Raw genomic sequence first — 20,060 nt, 5'->3', positions numbered from 1 at the left:
AAAGCAGACGCCTGGTGTTTAATCGATGGAATCAGCTTTTCAATCAAAGGATCACGAGCGATGAAGTTTTCATATAGCTGAATACAAAATAACGATGATGCAAACGAGGACCCTGAATTTGTGGTTCCAATATTTATTGAACGGCTCTGTTTTTGTGGGGTTCCGCGTAGAGAGCCCGTAGCTGAAGGTATATGAGATGGAGTGCTTACCCTTGGAGTGTCTGATCCCGATGGCGAGGAGCTGATGACTTTGCTCCAGGAGGTTTTCAAAAGATCAATTTCTTTTGGAGTCAAAGTCAGAGAGATCTTTATACGTGGCTGATTCACGACCACGGTGTTAGGAAGCCAATTAGAGTCCAGCGTACTATAATGGGATGTTATCGAATTGGTGGAAGCCGATGTTGCTGTTCTCGAAAGCGATAAATCAGACATCCGAGAGGACGCCAGAGATGTTTCGGGCACCAAAGAATGGACTCTGGATGGGGCTCTTGATATGGAGCTCCTCGACATAGTGAGCTTGATTGAAGATCTACTTTGGGGGAAAAAAAAAGTTAATGCTCTTTTTTAATTATCAAAATCGGGAAAGTTGCATGGTATCTGGCAAAAAGTATGAATGTAATCAGTATGTCGAAAGATTTTACAGAAGAGTTACGGAATCAAGTTCAATAATGCACATAATCTAGTATTCAAACATTTGCGAAAAATAGACACAAATCGTCAAAACGTGAATTGTCTGAAACACTTGTGTAGCTGAAATTCATTAATTGCAAGATCTTGGAATGCAAGATCCTGTTGGGAGATCACATATTAGCCCACGCTCCGCCACAGAAACAAATTCGCTGATAATGCTGGTACACTGGGTTGACAATAAATGTAGGCGAGCTGAAGTACACCTCATTGTCATTCACCGAAGAAACAGCACCACATCTAATACATTTGCGCATCATTAATGTATGTGTAGTTGAGGCATTTGAGCCATTGACTGCAGGTCTACTTCCGGAGCCATTCACCTGCTGTGCAGATGGGTTCGCAATAAACTCAGAGGGCTTTAGTAGTTGCCTGCGTAGCATGTCGAGGATGAGGCCATCATAAGTGTTCATTTGAATGAGTTTTTTGTTGTAGGTGTTTGAGAATTTGTGGTCCGTCTGCTGAATCAGTGCAGGACGCTTTTCTCTAGCTTTTGAATCTGCCGTATCTGCCTCTCTAGCACCAAGGTTGAGCCAGCTCACGTCATAGAAATATAATTCCACGAGGTCGACACTGCCATTGGTAAGCACAACCCGATCATATACTTCGCACAATTTTCTGAGAGGCTCAACAAACGTTTTTGAAACATGTCCTTGGCATATGAGCTGCTGTTCGATTGCCAGTGCCGTCACCTGATCCAGTCTCATATTTCTAAGCGGCCCGTCTGCTTCCAAAAGAAATCTTTCGAAAGCATGTAATGTGATCGGCGAATTGTTGATTAGCGAACCCAATCGAGCATAGGCCTCAATCGTTGGATGTGCTACAATAGCTTTTCCCAACTGAGCCTGATTAGTTGATGGACCAGCCAGCGTCCATTGCGAATCTGCGAAAAGCTGGCTTTCAAGGGACTTGAAAGTACCCATCGGGTTATCAGGCGTCACCAAAGCGGCCAGCGAAGGATCGTTCTTCTCAATGAATTTTTGCACAAAAGAAAACAGTCTTCTTATGTTGGAAATTGCAAAAATCAAAAACGATCGTGGTACTTTCCCTAACACAAGAGGAATTGCAACCGACTTGCCAAGAAACTGCTCAATCTCTTTCGGATTGTTGCTCTTGAAGACGCCGTGCAGCTCAACCAGCTCTTGATTCAGCCATACGATATAGTCGACACACCATCTGATTACCCCGAGCACGGCAATAATGCTCTCTTCACGGGCACGGGCGTTTGCGAGAGTGTCAGAAACATGAAGTCCTTTTTTCGCAAATCTTTGCATATTTGAGTAAATCGTGTGAATGGTGTACATGATAGAAGATGTGACGAACTTCAAATTTACGAGTGCCCAGGCGATCATTCCACTCTTGTTCCGCAGCCAGTTCAGTTCGGTACCGAGCGACAGTTGCAGTGTGAGTATTCGTTGAAGAGGTTGGTTCTGGAGCATTTTATCCGTCTGCTCACTGGACACATCGACACTCAGGTTAATCGCTCTCTGGCTTTCCTGTAAAATGGACATCAAAAGTCTATAGGCATACTCGTCTCCACGAGTGTTTTTGGAATGTTCAAGCTCGCAGCGAATTGTTGCAACCAGATCATCTGTTGAGTACCCATAGTAGCAAGCATTTGTATGACGAAAAGCAATGGCTGCTGCTGTGGCCAGAAGAAGCCCTTTTCGATTGGGAGGGGCGTCTGATTGCGATGCGTTCGTACAGGCAGAATGAATACGGAGTGTTGTATCGTTCCATGGTAAAGCCACACAGCAGCAAACGTTTGGCGAGATACAGGTATATTGTGGTTGGAACTGTATTCTTGGAAACTCGAATCCTGCATCAGTGAGACATGACACAGTGTCTGGGAGAAGAGGGCCAGTTGGCCCAAAATCATCTCTCACTTCATCCGAATTGTAAATATTTTGGGCAATCTTGAATGTTTGTCTATCAATCAGTTTGATGTCACCGTTTGCTAACGTAACTGCAATGGTCAGCTCAAGGTTTAGCAACTCAAGACACACGATGGCCTCATCAAAGGTAAATTTCTTCTTGAATATGAATTTATAGGTTTTGCGGGACTCAAAAACGCTATTCTGATCTGATGCTATCTGTCCAAACATAGGATGAATAACAGAAGCCATGTCGAAGTTGCGCAATTGATATCTGTAAATGGTGGATATGGGAGACTTACTCCCGAGAGATCTATCGTTGTCAAAAAGCAAGAGCAGCTCTAATTCCGTAGATTGGCTGAAATCTGGTGAAACTAACTGTATACCAGTACAGAAAGATGCATTCTCGTCGACAGAGCATAGGCTCATACTCGCCACCTTGCGGATGTCTAGTTTCGGAGGTATTCTATTTTCATCGGGAACTCTGTATGTTGGCGTTTTAGTCAGTTGTTTGGCCGCTTCGACCAGAAATCCCCAATTAATGACTACCTCAAACAATTTCAAATTCTTTCCGATTTGAACAGCCACAATGACTTCCCCATCTCTGGCAAATCCAATCGCAGCATGTTGAAGTAGAACATCCCCGATAGGGAGCTGGCCCACAACTCTCTTGTATTCAATTCCGTGGTCCTCTTGGTACCAGAGACAAACCTCTCCATTTTTTCGCACGCCAATACAGGCCTGCTTCGTTGCCAACGGGTGCATTGTCCCGTACGGCTTGTATTGGTGAGCTGTGTAAGTGTAGTAGTAGCCCTGAGCATCTTGCGCGGCAGCTCCCAATTTTGACGCGCAGCCATTAGTCACGGGGGCCTCCTGCGTCGCCTGTGTTTTAACTGCCGGAGAATTAACAATCACAGGCTTGTCTATGTTGAGCCATTTGACTGATAAAATCTGATTTCCCTCCCTTTTCAAGGCGGTTGAAAGATCTGGAAATGGAGCAAACGAGCTGTCTGTGTACAGGAGCTCGAACGAATTAAAAGAGGTGCGGGAATATTGCGCAGCCTGTACTCCCTGGTTTTGTGATGGCGGAGACTGATTGATCGAGGGAGTAGCAGTAGTATGGGCCACGGCATGTCCAGGGGCGTTGGGGGGCACTCTCTTGATTCCAGTTACACAAATTGACACGTGACCGACCGAGTCGCTGAGAAATAGGTCCCAGCCAGTATTACTAAATTGAACAGTCGTCAGCTTGGATAAATTATCAGCTCCCGGGATTTGTTCATCCTCATGGTCATAATGGTACTTTTTGGTTCCCAAGACTCTACCAAACGACCCTATTTGGAATCCCGTTGGTGGCGCTAATTGCCAGGTCTGGCCATCAACGCACTCCAGATATGTCATTAACAAATTATGTTTTCCAACGTGAGGAGCCGCGTAGGCCAGGTGTCCTTGTCTTGACCAGGATATTTGATTGTTCAGCACATTAGTCTGTGCCCTGCGTACGAGAACGTCACTTATTTTCGGACCCTCCATCTCAATCGATCGCTCTTGTTGGGGCCATACAGTAGAATATTCCAAGGAGTTTTTTCGCGGCACGGGTTTCGCTTAGGTCAGCCTTACATACGAACTAAAAACAACTTTCTTTTAAGCTCTACACTCCGCCCATGCAATGAACTTAGACTTGGCGACCATTTCTGGTTGGCTTTACGCCATATCCTGGAGCGTCTCCTTTTATCCCACAATTTTGTTGAATTTGAGAATTCGAAGCGCCGATTCCATCTCTTTCGATTTTGCTATTCTCAACCTGCTTGGCTACTCGTGCTACACAGCGTCTATCTATCTTCAAGTATTCAACAATACGGTAAGGAAGCAGTTTGCAAACGCTTTTGGTGGCAACATGCCGCTACTCTCCGTCATTGATCTCGCTTACTCCATGCACGGCTGGATTTTAACCGTTGTACTATTATCACAGATCATTTTGGGAAACCAGTGGTGGGGCCTTAAAAACACGAGAACCCTGTTCAAGTTCAGTAAGCTTGTCAAAGGTTACTACGCTGCATTCGTTCTCCTTTTGCTGTACAATATTTATTACAGGAATGAGAAAAACCAGCTCCTGAACTTCACGTTGAACCTTTCCTACTGCAAAATTCTTGTTAGCTGTACAAAGTACATCCCACAAGTTATACACAATGCAAAGCGAAAGTCGATGTTTGGTATATCGAAGATGCAAATTCTACTGGACCTTTCTGGCTGTTTCTTCTCTATTGTTGAGCTTTTGCTGAGAAATAAAACAACCTTATGGAAGCTCTTAGAGGCGAATAGAAGCAAGCTGGGCCTTATATTGGTCACAATGGTATTTGATTTGATTTTCCTAGCCCAATTTCACCTGTATAAGCCGCCTCGCAGAGAGAAGCCCAGTATGATGGAGAAGACTCCGGTTTAGTCAAATCGACGCGTCGATGCCAAATTGGATAGAGAAAAAAGTGGAGTTTAAATAATAATTTCCTTTAACAATGTTCGCCTCCCGTTATACCTACCGTCGCCTTGGACTGGTGGGCCAGCTCCGAAGCCTGTTTATACAAACACAGTCGACCCCCAACGAGAATGCGCTCAAATTTGTGCCCTCAGAGTTCAAGTTTTTGCCATCTCCTAACACTCCTACATTGGAGATCACAGGTATAAAAGACGCACTGAACAAATCTGAACTAGCATTCAAGCTTCTAAGCGTAAATGACAAATCCATCAAGTCGATTTTGTTTGGCTATAATTTCATAACAGTGATCAAGGGAGAGAAGCATAGTTGGTCGTTGCTGAAACCCGAGATCTTTTCGATTTTGACTGAACATTTAACTTCAGGACAGGCAGTGATAAATCAGAAATACATTAATATACTGGGACAGCAGTCGGCAGAAAACGAGGATCTTGATGGATACGAAGACGAAGACGAAGTAGTTGCCTTGATCAACGAACTTTTGATTACAAGAATTCAGCCTGCTATACAAGAAGACGGAGGTGACATCAAATTTGTCAGATTTGATGAGGACACAGGAACAGTGTTTTTAAAGCTGATCGGGGCTTGCAAAAGTTGTTCTTCGAGCGAGATCACATTGAAAAATGGCATTGAAGAGATGCTCAAATTTTACATCGACGAGGTTAAAAGTGTGCAGCAAGTCACGGACGACGAAGAACCGATCATGGAAGATTACCAGCGCGTTAAAGAAGAGTATCCTCCAAGTTTATGAGTGTCATGAGTGTTTATTAAAGATATAAGATTATACAAGTTTTATAAGTTCCGATTTTGGTATGTGTCCATTTCTATTGTTCTAACCTTGGTCTGGTGGGCCTTCTGCTCCCTCTTCTTCCGTATCGCCTTCTTTGACGAAAGGCGAAGCAGGAGGCATTGGGTATGGATAGTAATAGTATGGATTGTAAGAAATGTAAGGCACCGACATTGTTCGAGAACCAGGCTGTGGTACTCCTGGACTGTCAACTAGAGAATAAGAAACCTGAGATGGGGAAGGTGCTGTCATTGGAACGAACCCTCCACTGTGCATGCTTGCTGGAAGGCTGAAGCTTCGCTTGGTGAAATTCTGATTCAGATAATTGTAAAAGTTGCCAAGGTGATTTTGATTATAATGATGCAACCTTCCCTTCTCAAATTTGTTCTCCTTTCTTTGAGCAAAGGAGACTTCCAGAACATGGGAATCATCCACACGATATCCGTTCATCGACACCAATGCTTTTGATGCATCTAGAGGTTTATTAAAGCAGACAAACCCAAATCCTCTAGAGCGTCCCTCACGGGACTTGCTTTCTGTGTCCTCTTCTCCTTCATCAATCACTGCCGAATCGTTTGGTGGGTATGTCATGATTTTGGCTGACATGATTTGGCCAAAAGGTGCAAATAGTTCGTAAAGGTCTTGGTCTTTGAATTCCAACGGCAGGTGTATTATGTACAAGTTTGAATCCTGGTATTGTGGACCTGCTATTGGAAGACCGGTTGCAGTCGAAATGAGGTTTGAATCTGGCGAAACAATGAAAGAGGGGTAAAGATTGTTGGAATGCTCTGGCTGAGGAGGCATATACTGTGGTTGGAACGGGAGATAGTTTGGTTTATAACTATTCATCTGGTTTTGCATCCGATCCTTCCTTCGCTCAGCCTTTCCGAGCTGTAGTCTATATCCGGGAGCGATCTCGAATCCATCTAAGTTTTCCTGTGCTCTGACTGCATCTTCGTGGCTTTTAAAGTTAATGAATGCGTAGCCTCTATTATGATTTCCGGTACCTTGAGGGAGAAAAACAGACTCGACGTCTCCATACTGTCCGAAAACCTGTGCCAACTTTTCTTTCGTTAAGTCGTCTGGAAAGTTCTTCACATAAAGATTGGTGTATTTGAGTTTCCTCATCTCTAGCTCTTTGAGTCTGTCTCTTTTGGAAATGTGATGGTTGACAAATAGATGATTGCCATCCACGTTAACGCCATTGAGATTATCGATGGCTTTTTGAGCCTCAATCCGATCCGCAAAATTGATAAATCCGTATCCTTTGGATACTCCGAAATCGTCGTATATGATCTTGCACGATACAAGTGCTCCGTATCTGCTGAATATCCTGACTAGATCATCGGACGTCGTTGTGGGGAGTAAACCTCTAACATAAAGATTTCCGGGTAATTGTTTTTTGAGCTCGTGCTCTGTGGCAACATGCTCGTACTCTATATCACGCTGTTCAAGGAACTCCTTGAACTTCTCGAAATGATCCTTTTCCTCGAATCTAGCGAAGACAGTCTTCGGGGATTCAGAGTTGCCCTTCAGCACTTCGCAGTTGACTTCGGGATAGTTGTAGGTATTCTTAAAGACTGCCAAGAGATTCTCCAACACGGCTGAGTCTTCGTACATTTTGATGACATTTAGAGGATTGACTGATTCCGTCAGCTCCGACGACGTCATTATTGAGATACTCTCTCTTGCGATGCTCAGTTCAGTTGCAAATAAAATAAACTTTAAAAATGATTAAGAGTTAAATCGGGAAAAGTTTTTGATTTAGAGTCCCGCCTAAGTTAAGTTGATGGTATAGATCGGTTTGATGGGGATGCAGAGACAATAAAGGGAAAAATAAATACGGTCTGGAGACTGAATAAGAGATAAAATTATCTAGAAGAAGAACGATGTTACTAGACTAAATATGTCGTGCAAGGATTTTTGGGCTCTGCGCACTACAAGACTTCTTAACTGCCCTTTTTTTTCTATTGTGCTGTCCAGGAGCAATATAATAACATAATCTACAATAGCCACATACTCAGGTGGCCATGAAAAAAACCTGATGTTGTCCACTGGACTTAGAAACATCTCGAACTGAAACGTAGCCAACATAGAATTATTGACATCAGCTGATACCCAAATTTTAGCGAAAAATGATCATTTTACCCGGATCTTGAGTTATTGCTCCGAATATTTGCGTTTCGAGTCATACTGGCCTCGTACCTATAAAAAAAAACTAACATATCTAGTATGCGCCACCGACAACAGGTTTTTCACCTAGTATACAGATATTAAGCAAGAAGAAAGTAGTAATAACACAAGCTCCTAAAAATACAAAGGGATCACAATACGTTCATTTCTTGGAAATTTTCGATGTTTTAGCCGAAGCCTTCTTGGAAGCAGATTTTTTGGTGGCTGCGGCCTTTTTGGGAGCGCTCTTCGGCTTAGTAACTTTGGACGCTGTTGTGACCTTCTTGTTCTTCTCTGCAGATTTCGCAGGAAGGCTTTTCTTGGCAGCAGCCTTAGCTGAAGATTTGGCCTTACCAGCCTCAGTAGGGCTAGCTTTTTTCGATGCCTTCGGTGTGCTGACACTCTTGGCTAATTTTGAAGACTTGCTTGCCTTTGAAGTAGCTTTGGCAGAGGATTTTACAGTTTTCGATGGGATTGATTTTTTTCCAACAGTCTTCTTTGGCGAAACTTTACTTGGAGCCGCCTTCTTAATGGACGTTTTAGTGGCTGGCTTCGAGACCTTAGTGACAGCCTTCGTGGTGGACTTGGAAGATGTTTTGGTAGCCTGTTTCTTGTCAGCTGCCTTTGTGACAAGCTTCTTAGCAGCCTCCCTTATCAGCTTGATAGGGCCTGCGGGGCCTTTTGGCTGCCTAAAGTAGCCGGAAATGACTCCTTTCTTGATAGCTAGATTGAAGGCAGTATCAAAACTAGTTGATTCGCCCGCAGGATAGTTCTCTTGAATAAATTTCTTGATTGCCTGGCGACTGAATTATTAGACATTTGTTTACTCTTTTAACTTACCTGGACCCATTTCTGCCTTTCAGAGAAGTAATGGCATTGATAATTAGATCTGAGTGTTAGATGTTGAGGCATACAATACCCACCCTTATATGACAGCTTGGAAGCTGACGATTTTGATGTTTTGGCAATCATTTAGATAAAGCACGAAAGAAATGTTAAAAACAATCGAGCTTCCTTTTGTTTATTTTTTTTTAGACCTCTGCGCCTAGGTGTTGGGAGGGAAGTGGGTGAATTTTGAACGCGTCGCCCTCATCTTATCGCTTGACAGGTCGTGTGCGTCGATCGTCGCATTTTTTTTCTTTGTTTATACAAGTTCCTTGGGAAGATGGATGTTGACACAACATCTGCCCAGCAGTTACCATTTGCTGTGGGATCAAGCAAAAATTTTCTCTGGTGCCCTACCATGGACCTGGTGTCTTTTCAATTGAGCAAAAATACGCTTTGGGTTTATAGATTAGGAAACCAGCGGGTCTGGACAATCGAATTAGATGATGATCAAGAGATCGAGTGTCTTTGCTGGAGGCCTGATGGCAAAGTATTTGCTATAATTTCCACAAAAGGACAGGCCAATCTGTTTGACTCGAGTAGCGGTAAGCTGATGCTCAAATTTCAAATCGGGAGTTCAATAGAAACCTGCAGCTGGTTCAATAGACTCAGCACATTTGATACATCTAACAAATATGAGCAAATGTTTAACATCAGTCTCACCAGCTCGCTTCCCAAACTCACATCGTCACATAGCTCAAAGAAATTGGTGAACGATGACCAATTAATAAAGTGTGAAGATTCCTCCCTTGATTTCCTCATCATTGGATCTGAGCATGGCATGATCTCTCTGGTTCTATATGGCATTTTCATCATTGAGAACTTTCAGCTTCCCCAGCTGCAGGGCACATACTCAACATTCCTGGGCATTTGCTCGTCCAAAAACCTCGTTTCCCATTACATTCTAACAGAAAAGGAAGATGGCCTGTTCGTTATCAAGCTGACAACTTCATTCGTGGAAATATACGGTAATTTACTTCCTCGTGTGTGTCTTGCTTGCTCCAAGCTTGTGGGTCTACTCACATATGTCAAGGAATTGATTGATGATCTGGCTTCCGAATGCAAGCCTTTTGAAGATTACACGGTGCGCATAGTCGATCTCTTGAAAAGCGAGATCGAGTCTCTACCGGAATCAAAAAATACCACTGTCGACCCTATTTATGACCTTTACGATCTTTTGTTGACTGGAGTCATGACAGAGCCGACTAGGGCCTGGATTAGTGACTATTTGGGAGACCGAGGACTCAAAAGGTGGACAAAACTAGGTAAACAATACTTTGAAAGCTCCAGAAAGAACCTTTTCTATAATTTGATTCCTGCATTGGAGCACATGCTTGTATATCTCACGGATTTACATGGGCTTTCCAATTGGAGAGAAAATGAGGGCAAATTAGGTCTTCAAAGCCAGCTTCTGGATTTCGCTATTGAGCTAACTTCAAAATTACTCCGCCTGCTCTACCAAAACATGTTGAGACTGAACGAGCAACAACAATGTTTCGAAAGTTTTATTCAATGGCTCAATGCAATTCTGGTTGAAATAACATCGGACGAGAAGAGCAGTGACATCATCAAGACCAACGAAGTTATCAAATTCCTTACAACAGGTTTACAAAAATCGACTAATGACGAATCATCGCAATTGTTCTTTGATCTCAAGCACACATGTGAGCAATTCTTTGATGCCATCAAAAGCAATATGAAGACTAAAATGGATTCCGTGATGGTTAGAAGAATTGGAGACGTTGGTTGCGTCAACGCAAAACTCTCAATACACAGCGAGGGCGAGAAGGAATTTGGGCTTGTGATAATGCAACAAGAAAGAAAAGCTGCTGTTGTGAAGTTTGACTGCTCCACCTTAGATCACTCGATTTATCCATTCTCGGATCTGCTTTTTGACAAGTCTGCAGATATTCAGGGATCTTTTCTGAATCCGAGTGAGTTAGTCATTTTAGTGGTGTTCAAGGATGACATGATCAAAAGTGATCTTTTGGTCTTGGATACCGGTGACATTATGATTGGAGCTTCATCTGAGCTATCTCGCAAAGATATCATGAAACACACGGAGTTCAGGGAGGAATTTATCCCGAAATATATTGCTATCAACCCGTTGCGAAGAATCGGATGCTTGCTTGATTCAAACAAGAAAAGCTACATCATCGTAGAAATCTAGTGCACATATTTATTTCACATTTACATAGTAGCTAAGGAGCTCTTTTGGTGGTGGAATTGATACATCTCTAATCTTAGACAATCTAAACTTTACGTTCTCAGTCAACGCAAACGAGTCTCGGGTGAACCTTTTATATGCGAAGCTCATTGGATGATTGTCAAAAGTTTCAGACTTGACAAATTTGTTCAAGTGTTCCATATCTTCCATTTTCATCGGAGGATACTCATTGATGAAGCGTTTTATTTGGAGCAACTTTGCAAAGATCTTATTTCTTCTCACTGACGGTGAGAGTGGTAAGCCTGCTGAATTTGGGGATAATTTGACATTTAGTTGCGGCAACGACCAATCATGGTCTATATGGTCCTTATACTGCGTTCGCAACTGACTAAATAGGGAGGATAAAGGTTTTTTGGGCCCATGGCCTGAGCTTTGGACTGCGGGTTTGACACCGTTCAAAATATCTGTGATGCTATGATTTGTGGGAAGAGACTTTGTCTCTGATTGTCGCAGGTTAGCCATGTATTTGTCTACCAAGCCTGGAATGCTTTTGAAATCGTGAATATCATGTGTTATCTTTAGTATGCCTGCATACTCGTTAATGAATTGGTCTTTTTGAGCCCTAGAGTAAACTTTGGCCCTCGCAAAATCGGACAACCATTTTGGTGCTCGTGCATCAAAAGAGATCAAATCGTAATAGGCCATCCGCAGTAGTTTGATGCCCGATTTGTAGTGACCGTTTAGGGAGCTATCTAAAGTGAGGTCAAAGCGCTTTCCCTCCTGAAGTTTACGATGCAGTGGCGTCGCAGTGTTTTTGAATTGGGACCGAAGCCAAAACTTTAACCGTTTATCAGCAACTGCATCAAGCTGCAGCTTTGAAAGTTTGCGGTTCAGTGATCGGTAAAACTCCAGTATGGCCTGCTTCTGATTTGGTTGCATTCAAAAAAATGGTTGAATAAATATGCCTTGTCGCGACTAATTTATTTTATTTACAATTGCTATGTCCTCCCTTCCCCAATCGAAAGTGAACCAAAATAAGGAGAACGCGCTACATTCTAAAAGCCACGATTTGCGTTCCGATAAGAGTATCTCACGGAAGACATCGAAGAGCGTGTTGCGAACCAAATCCTCAAATGCTATCGTGAAACCCCATGAGTTTGGAAATTACAATAAGATTCGGAAGACCTCGACGCTAAACGACGTGCATTTGTTTGATAATGATCCGAACGCTGTCGCTGTCCGAAAGTTCAGAGTTCAACGCGATTCGCCGCATTCTAAAACTAAGCATAAGCTTTCGGCAAAAGAGGAATTTGATTATGAAGACGACATTGAGATCGTCCCAGCCGCGGAAGACGAGCTTCCTTACGTTCCGAATGAATTAACGCCGATCCCGGATGACCTTCTTGATGATGTATTGAACAATAAACGCAAGTCAACAAAAAGCATCGATGACCCGCTTGAATTAGATCTGTCATATTTGAAAGACATGGAAGAACAAGATTCTTTAGAAGGTGCCTTCAAATCGAATGAGTTGGTGTTGGAATTCCCAGAAGAAGGGGAGGAGACAGCATCTAAGAAGCTTGACAAAATACGAGAGGAAACAGAGTTGCATCACCACTACAAACCAAAGAGACTTTAATAGCGCTGAGACTCTTTACTTCATCATATACAGGAAAACTATGTTCAAGAAAACCAGCTAAACCACCCTTTCTTCTGTTCTGGCTCTTCCACCCCAATATGAGTGACATCGGTGTCACTGAAATAGGAGTTGAATGATTTTGGCAGCTCGTGCTTTGATTGTATTTTGAATGCCACGTTGGTTACAATTTCTCCGTCCTCGATCTCGCCAGCCGCCGTCTGGGGTTGGCCGCCATAAGTTATATCCAAAATTGATTTGAGCTTGCTGATGTCGTTCTTCTCCAAAAACCAGTTGTCTTTGGGGAATTGAATCTCCACTCCAATATAAAGATCTCCATTTTTGTTGGAATTGTCATCAAGCGGCATTCCCTCATTTGGAACTACAATCGAGTCACCTGGCCGCAGAACTTTCCCAGTAGGCACGGAGATTGATATCCATCTATTATCCAGTGTTTTCACTAACTTCCGATTTTCAAACCCGCACAAAGCGTCGACCAAGGAAATCGTCACTTTCGTGTACAGGTTTTGGTTTTGTCGCTTGAAAATTGGATGCTTTTTCGTTTTATATTGCAATATCACATCCCCAGGCTTCAATCCTGGCTCTTCGTCGGCTTCACCTTCTAAGATCACTGACCCCGTCTCGGGAGCCCCCCTTGGGATATTAAATTCCAAAATTTTGGATTCCTCCACCACTCCCTTGCCTTTGCATTTTTTACAATTATCTTTCTCTTTGTGGATAGTTCTTTTTCCTTTGCATCTCCAACATTGAACAGCCTGCTGGGTTACCAGCCCTGGTGCCAACTGTCGAATCTTCATGACATATCCATCACCATGACAAGTGGTGCATTTTATTGGGACTGCTGATTTACGTGCTCCGCTGCCCTTGCAATGCTTGCACAACTTATTCCGCGTAGAAGAGGTTTTTATCACTTTACCGTTGTATATTTCTTCCAAGGTTACTTCGACATTCAAAACTGCATCCTCCGTTTTCGTTTTAGGTGGTGGTCGTCTCCCATAAGAGCCTCCCATCCCATTGAAAAAATTGGCAAAGTCCTGAGGATCAAAATCGAAGTCACCTTCTCCAAATGCAGCGTTTGCGAATCCTGAATCATGGTAGTCAAACCCATTAGGAGCACCATCTGTGGTTCCATATGTGTCGTATGCGTTTCGTTTCTCTTCGTCTATGAGGATTTCGTAGGCACCGCTGATTTCTTTAAATTTGATTTCTGCCTCTTCTCTCTCTTCCTCTGGGACTTTGTCAGGATGGTATTGCAAAGCCAATTTTCTATAAGCTTTACGAATCTCGACCGAGGAGGCGGAAGAGTCCACTCCCAGAATATCATAAAGAGACATTATGATTCCACACAATTGTACTTTTTTTTATCATAAAAAAACTTTACTCCGTTTATGTAAATTTTAAAAAAGTCAAATCGCTGAAACACAAAGACGCACATTTAACGGAGGAAACCCTTTCTGGTTTTGGTTGGCGCAGTACTAGGCAATGGAGCAGGGTCATGGTGGATTGGCTTAGCCATCTCCAGCTCCCTCTTCTTCTCCTCTAGTAGTTTGATTTGTTTCAACAGCTTGTCTCTCATTTCCTTGTGCTTGGCAAAGAGATCGGCTTCAGTCTCCTGTAACTTCTTCTCCTCTTTGCTGACCTTAGACTGGAATATCGATCTAAGCTGTGCCTCCATATTAGCCAACTTGGCCTCGTGCAGCTGTTTCTCCTCCTCCTGCTTCAAGACGGGATCGAATTCACGGAAAACGGAGTCGTCTTGCTCGATTCCCAGCTTTTTCAACTTAGACGTTCTATAATTCTCGTAGAGAACGTTGGCAGTGGTCTCCTTTAGCTCCTCCATGAAATTTCTGATCAACAGTTGTCTTAATTTAATGAAGTCACAGTGGTCCTCATTGTCGATCTCAATGATGCCCCACGGATAAGATCTGCCTCTGACTATTCTTCCGTCTGGAGTTTGAATTTGGTTAGTGGATCCAACAATTGCGAATGGAGCCTTGGCCATGATTTCCCGAGAAGCGACCTTGGTTTCCTCGTCATCGTTGTCGTATTCTGGAGGAGTGAAAAGCTTGATGCCTTGGTTCGTTATATCGTCCATGATTCTCTGTTTGAATTCCTGGATCTCCTTCTCGGTAAGCGTATCCGATTTGGCAATCACGGGAATCAGATTCACTTTCTCGTGGACCTGCTTCATGAATGTGATATCCAGCGGCTTCAAAGAGTGACCAGTTGGTTCAATAAAGTACAAGCAGGCATGAACTCTGTTGTCTACAACAGTGGCTCTGTTGATTTTGGTCTCGGCCTCCAGATACATGTCGAATCTATTGTTGATCTCGTCGACAATAGGTTTCCATGAGTCAGTGTTGTTAATGCCTTCTCCAAAGCCTGGACAATCAATAACAGTCAAGCTCAGCTTGACATTGTTCTCCTCAATTTCGGCACTGACAGTCTCCACGGAAACAGGCGTTGGGTCCTCTGGATTAGGAAATTCTGGTTTGTTGAATGTCTCGACAGGGTAGAGCTCCTTATTGAAAAGAGTGTTGATCAGGGTAGATTTACCGAGTCCCCTTCCACCAACCACCATAAGGTTCAAGCTGAAACCTCTTCTGATCGATTTTCTGTGCCACTGTTTTGGCAAGTTGGCGAAGCCAACGTATCCATTCAGCTTGCGCCGAATGATTTTGATCTCTGACTTGGGGACATCTGGTTCACTAGGAGCTGACACTACAAGATCTGGCTCCTGTGTGGAGGAAACGTTCTCTTCGGGTTCTAAACCTGTTAGATTTCATCTTCGATGTGACCAGCTGGCGCGTACCGCCCATAGTAAGCAACACCTCATGAGTGTCGTTTTCAATGTGATGGCCCGCCCAAACCAGTCCAATGATGATACTCACTTTCAACAGTCATGATAGCGCTTATCTTTTAGGTCTTGTCCGTCTTCAAAATGTTCAAAGATAAACCTGAAAGAAGCTTTTTATTAAAATTAGAAAAGATATTTGTATTTATTTTTCGAGATTCAACGCCTATAATCGATATTGGAACGCGTAATTGGAAATAGCTTAAGAATTTCTTTGAAAGCGAAATTAATTTAAAACATGGCCGAAGAGTCGAGTTATTCACAGGAGCTAGTAAAACTGCTTGAAAAGGGTGCCCAGGCATTTGCTGAAAAGCAGTATGAGAAGTCTGTCGAGTACTATTCTGAGGCGTGCGAGAAATCCAATCTTTTGACAGGCAATGATGACCCTGATTTGCTCTTTTTGTACGCAAAATCTTTGTTTGAGAATGCTGTGTCCAAATCTGAGGTATTAGGTGGCCAGAATAACCAGGACGAAAAGGCTGAAGAGACTGAGGACGATAATGGAATGTTCCAATTTAACGAGCAGCTTGCTGAAAATGAAGAAGACGAAGAAGAATCTGAGCAAGAACTAGAACAAGGACAAGAAGAACAGTCTCATGAGCAAGAAGAGGAGCAGGGAGAGGAGAGCGAAGAGCAGACTGATTTTGAGGTATCGTGGGAAATTCTGGATTTGACGAGGACTTTGTACGAAGAGAAGCTCAGTTCCCTACAAGATGAACAATTGAAAAAACCATACCTGGATTCAGATAAGAAGGACATAAAGGAAATCAGCTCGCCATTTGTGGCAATTAAAAAGAAACTGAGCGAGGTGTACGATTTGCTAGGAGAGATCTCTTTGGAAACTGAAAACTTTAGCCAGGCAGCTCAAGATTTCACCACCTTGGCCAATTTAAGAACAGAATTATATCCATTCTCTTCCAGGCTTGTTTCTGAAGCCTATTATAAGCTTTCGCTGGCGTCCGAGTTCAACACGGGCGAAGCAGGGTCCAGTGCAACGGCTGTAGAGGCTATGGAGAAATCTTTGAAATCTATTAAGGAAAGATATGAACTTCCAGACGAGGAAAGAGACGAGAGTCTGCTTCAAGAAATGGAACAAAGACTGGATGATTTGAGGAAAGGTGATGCAGCGATTCAGGAAGAGAAAAAGAAGATTATGATGGGCATATTGGGTGAAAGCGATGGTACAGAAATCAAGGCCACTCCTAAAACGGTTCCTGTGAACGATTTGACGGGAATGGTTAAGAAACGAAAACAGCCTGGAGGGAAAGTGGTCACTAAAAAGACTAAAACCAGTAAGTAGGCGATTTATTATATACAACGATTCACATGTTGCGATTTTAAAAATTCCCAATAATTAAAAACAGTATTCTTTATGTTGATGGAAACTAGTTGGTTAACTGGAATCATTACAGTTGACACTTTGACTAGATTTTGGGATAGCAACAGAATAAACTTAGGGACCTTTTGGTCAGCAAAAGCCTGGCTAGCTCAATCGGTAGAGCGTGTGACTCTTAATCACAAGGCTGCGGGTTCGAGCCCCGCGTCGGGCTTCTTTTTTAATACCCCAATGATATGATTTGATTTGAAGCAGAATTGACTCTCAGGAGTACTGCCGTGTGTAAAAACAACACCCTTTCCTCTGGGGACGCCAATTGCTGCCGTAAAACCTGTGTCCTACTTTATGTTTTTTGATTTCCTATCCAGCCTCATAACTAAGTTCCGCAAACACGCCAAAATATTTAAATTTCTACTCGGTCCCAGAATTTATTAACTCGGACAATGAATTCAACATCAAGGTTAGCACTTGCCTATGTAGCAGGTGGTTTGACTTTATGGCCATTGATTCTGTTCGTGAATAACATTGTGTCTGACCTGAAACTTCTCAGCTTTGGGGACTCCTTGCACAAATTATGCCAGCTAGCAATCACTTACATAGTAGGAGGATTGACTTTCTTGCCCATCACACTTATTATTGGATGGCACTTGCTACCACGGGCTCCAGAGAGCCCCGGACAACAGATGGAACTTGAGGAAGCAAGACGTAGGGACGAAAGCAAAGCTAGGGGGGAACCGGAAGGCTATAGAAGTTTAATGGCTGGGCAGGTTTTGGAGAAAGAAAGCTCGGATCTTAAGACGTACCACGAAGGATGGCTTACTGTCACACGCGAGTACTATCAATTGCCACAAATTGACTGGAGTGAATCCCAGACACAAGCCTCATCAGGTAGTTCGTTGGGTTCCGAGCAAGTCAGCAACCAACAGGCTCCGAAAAGTGGTAGCTTTCTCAAAATGGTTAAAGGAAACAAGTCTGTGCCTGCCAATGCGGAGGAACCTAAACAAGACACAACATCACTCGATGCGAAGAAGTTGAAAGCAATCAGGAAGAAAAACAGATATTTTGCGGTCTTGAAACATGGCAATTTATTTCTATATGATGATGAAGCAAAGAAGAACGTCCAGCACGTTATAGTGCTGTCAAACCATGTGATAGGAATCTGGCCCAGAGAGCTGAAGGATGGGCAGCTTTTCACTAAAAAAGCTGCAATTTGTATATTCAAGAAAGATCCAGAGTTCAATCCTGCTGCTCCTCATGCCACGTCTCCTGAGCCCGAAAACCTGCTGGATGTTTTGCAAGGGAAAGTGACTTTGGAAATTCCACCAAAAGACACCTTCTTTCTCTATGCAGACCGCAACACTCAAAAGGAGGACTGGTACTTTGCATTACTTAGAGCAACTACTAAAGACGTGCCTAAGTCAGGCACTGCCAAAGACCTTCTCGAACCGTCTTTTATGGCTCGCACATTGCACTTCATGACCGCAGACATGATTGATTTGATTCAAACCATCAATTCCTCGGAGGGCCAGCTGACTACGCAGTGGCTGAATGCGCTGATAGGACGTCTTTTCCTGAGCTATTATAGAACTGAGGAATTCAAAGAGCTCATAAAAAATAAGATCGATGAACGTCTCAAGAAGATCAGAACGCCAGACTTTTTGGACGACTTGCAAATCAAAAAGATTGATGTTGGACACTCTGCCCCTTTTTTGACGTTTCCCAAATTGCAAAACCTGACTCCAGAAGGAGACCTTAGTCTTCAATGTCATGTGCTTTATCAAGGTGGTCTAGTGCTAGAGGTTGCCTCTAAAGTCTTCTTAAACCTTGGAACGAGGTTCAAGCAGAGGGAGTTTGATATCAACTTGAAAATTGTGATGAAAAAGCTGGAAGGTGACATTTTGCTTAGGATGAAACCCCCTCCAACCAACAGAGTATGGTATGGGTTCACAAAATTGCCTGAGTTCGACATGGTGATTGAACCTGTGGTCAGTTCCCGTGCTCTGAACTACAACCTTATTACCAACATCATTACTAACAGGTTCAAGGAGGCATTGGGAAAGACTCTCGTGCTACCATTTATGGATGATCTTGTGTTCTATAGAACAGAAGGTGAGATCTTTAAGGGCGGTATTTGGGATAAATCAGTACGCCCTCCTGCGACTGCCGCTTCGCCACAGCAATCTCATCCGGTTCCACCACCATTACCATCAAGAGATCTTAAGACAGAGGAACTTGACATAGACGACATAGTCTTAGAAGAAGATGACAACTCGTCTCTCAGCAATTCACTCAGAGGAATCACCAAAGAGTCTACCAGGGATGACAACACGTTTGAAGCAGCCCAGTCAGTGACAAATGATTACGCTCCAGACAGCAGTTCCGTATTGACCACAGGATCTGGAGGGTCGTCCTCTTCTACGGCAAATACAACCAAATACAGAGACAGAGCGTCAATGCTCTCGAAGAAGTTTATGTCGATCAACAAAGGACTGTCACTGGATAGCAGTGTCTCAGATAGCGTTTCTGAAGGCGCCCATGGAGACGACCAATCCAAGTCACTGGCTGCATCCTATTCCAAGCTCAAAGGGCTTTACTCATCAACAAAACAAAAGTTAGTCGAAAAACAATCCACGACAAGTCTCAAAGAAATCAACTACTCTCCTCCTGAAATGATTTCCAACCGTCGAATCATCAAAAAAACATTGCGTGCGACAGAAGATCAACCAGAAGTTGATAACCGAAAATCATCTGCCGACATGTTTGCCAAAACGGAGAAAACAAGCATAGAGTCAATTGGTCCGCTCGGCTATGATGAGCAGCAACCAAAGACTCCAACGAGTCCAACCATGTTTATTAACGAGAGATACAGAAGCAGTTCGTTTAGTAAACACGTTCCACCATCACCTTTGGCAACTCCCCAAAAACTGAGAGCTGGTGATCAAGACTGGGAAGAAGAGGCTGAAGAGAGGTTGCCTGCAGACAAAGACGTGGATTCAGGACCATCGACTGAAAGCGCGATCGCAGATGCTGACCATGAGACAGTAGATTCTACATCAGGCACCAGATTGAATGATACTGCCCCAGCACTACCCAGGGTGCCTCCACCACTTCCAGAACGCCGATAATATACATTATGTTTATAATAGTACAC

General features: G+C 43.3%; 12 protein-coding genes and 1 non-coding gene across 13 annotated transcripts; 7 read left to right on the top strand and 6 right to left on the bottom strand.

Annotated features, from left to right (window-relative positions):
• Positions 1–799: 799 nt before the first annotated feature.
• On the bottom strand, positions 800–3,961 carry HPODL_03116 (Mediator of RNA polymerase II transcription subunit 16; the record flags this gene model as incomplete). The annotated part of the gene is made up of 1 exon (XM_014077449.1): positions 800–3,961. The coding sequence occupies one exon, from the start codon at positions 3,959–3,961 to the stop codon at positions 800–802; it is 3,162 nt and encodes a 1,053-aa protein (XP_013932924.1).
• A 268-nt stretch (positions 3,962–4,229) lies between these two features.
• HPODL_03115 (Cystine transporter Cystinosin) lies at positions 4,230–5,003 on the top strand (the record flags this gene model as incomplete). The annotated part of the gene is made up of 1 exon (XM_014077448.1): positions 4,230–5,003. One exon carries the CDS (start codon positions 4,230–4,232, stop codon positions 5,001–5,003), a length of 774 nt encoding a protein of 257 aa, XP_013932923.1.
• Positions 5,004–5,073: 70 nt separating this feature from the next.
• On the top strand, positions 5,074–5,802 carry HPODL_03114 (Protein involved in iron metabolism in mitochondria; the record flags this gene model as incomplete). The annotated part of the gene is made up of 1 exon (XM_014077447.1): positions 5,074–5,802. One exon carries the CDS (start codon positions 5,074–5,076, stop codon positions 5,800–5,802), a length of 729 nt encoding a protein of 242 aa, XP_013932922.1.
• An 81-nt stretch (positions 5,803–5,883) lies between these two features.
• On the bottom strand, positions 5,884–7,509 carry HPODL_03113 (Polyadenylate-binding protein, cytoplasmic and nuclear; the record flags this gene model as incomplete). Its single annotated transcript, XM_014077446.1, has 1 exon — positions 5,884–7,509. The coding sequence occupies one exon, from the start codon at positions 7,507–7,509 to the stop codon at positions 5,884–5,886; it is 1,626 nt and encodes a 541-aa protein (XP_013932921.1).
• Positions 7,510–8,173: 664 nt separating this feature from the next.
• On the bottom strand, positions 8,174–8,982 carry HPODL_03112 (uncharacterized protein; the record flags this gene model as incomplete). Its single annotated transcript, XM_014077445.1, has 3 exons — positions 8,174–8,813; positions 8,851–8,899; positions 8,934–8,982. 3 exons carry the CDS (start codon positions 8,980–8,982, stop codon positions 8,174–8,176), a joined length of 738 nt encoding a protein of 245 aa, XP_013932920.1.
• A 556-nt stretch (positions 8,983–9,538) lies between these two features.
• Positions 9,539–11,065, top strand: HPODL_03111 (uncharacterized protein; the record flags this gene model as incomplete). Its single annotated transcript, XM_014077444.1, has 1 exon — positions 9,539–11,065. The coding sequence occupies one exon, from the start codon at positions 9,539–9,541 to the stop codon at positions 11,063–11,065; it is 1,527 nt and encodes a 508-aa protein (XP_013932919.1).
• Positions 11,066–11,074: 9 nt separating this feature from the next.
• On the bottom strand, positions 11,075–12,001 carry HPODL_03110 (uncharacterized protein; the record flags this gene model as incomplete). The annotated part of the gene is made up of 1 exon (XM_014077443.1): positions 11,075–12,001. The coding sequence occupies one exon, from the start codon at positions 11,999–12,001 to the stop codon at positions 11,075–11,077; it is 927 nt and encodes a 308-aa protein (XP_013932918.1).
• A 61-nt stretch (positions 12,002–12,062) lies between these two features.
• Positions 12,063–12,701, top strand: HPODL_03109 (uncharacterized protein; the record flags this gene model as incomplete). Its single annotated transcript, XM_014077442.1, has 1 exon — positions 12,063–12,701. One exon carries the CDS (start codon positions 12,063–12,065, stop codon positions 12,699–12,701), a length of 639 nt encoding a protein of 212 aa, XP_013932917.1.
• A 44-nt stretch (positions 12,702–12,745) lies between these two features.
• Positions 12,746–14,053, bottom strand: HPODL_03108 (DnaJ subfamily A member; the record flags this gene model as incomplete). The annotated part of the gene is made up of 1 exon (XM_014077441.1): positions 12,746–14,053. One exon carries the CDS (start codon positions 14,051–14,053, stop codon positions 12,746–12,748), a length of 1,308 nt encoding a protein of 435 aa, XP_013932916.1.
• Positions 14,054–14,154: 101 nt separating this feature from the next.
• Positions 14,155–15,623, bottom strand: HPODL_03107 (Cell division control protein 3; the record flags this gene model as incomplete). The annotated part of the gene is made up of 2 exons (XM_014077440.1): positions 14,155–15,485; positions 15,611–15,623. 2 exons carry the CDS (start codon positions 15,621–15,623, stop codon positions 14,155–14,157), a joined length of 1,344 nt encoding a protein of 447 aa, XP_013932915.1.
• Positions 15,624–15,811: 188 nt separating this feature from the next.
• On the top strand, positions 15,812–16,873 carry HPODL_03106 (NASP-related protein sim3; the record flags this gene model as incomplete). Its single annotated transcript, XM_014077439.1, has 1 exon — positions 15,812–16,873. One exon carries the CDS (start codon positions 15,812–15,814, stop codon positions 16,871–16,873), a length of 1,062 nt encoding a protein of 353 aa, XP_013932914.1.
• A 177-nt stretch (positions 16,874–17,050) lies between these two features.
• HPODL_05457 lies at positions 17,051–17,123 on the top strand. Its single transcript has one exon. It is a non-coding gene; the product is annotated as a tRNA-Lys (tRNA).
• Positions 17,124–17,352: 229 nt separating this feature from the next.
• On the top strand, positions 17,353–20,034 carry HPODL_03105 (uncharacterized protein; the record flags this gene model as incomplete). Its single annotated transcript, XM_014077438.1, has 1 exon — positions 17,353–20,034. The coding sequence occupies one exon, from the start codon at positions 17,353–17,355 to the stop codon at positions 20,032–20,034; it is 2,682 nt and encodes an 893-aa protein (XP_013932913.1).
• Between the last annotated feature and the right edge of the window lie 26 nt (positions 20,035–20,060).

Source organism: Ogataea parapolymorpha, chromosome VII (assembly GCF_000187245.1).
Source record: "Ogataea parapolymorpha DL-1 chromosome VII, whole genome shotgun sequence".
NCBI classification, from domain to species: Eukaryota; Fungi; Ascomycota; class Pichiomycetes; order Pichiales; family Pichiaceae; genus Ogataea; species Ogataea parapolymorpha.
This window is presented reverse-complemented; position numbering and strand designations above follow the sequence as displayed.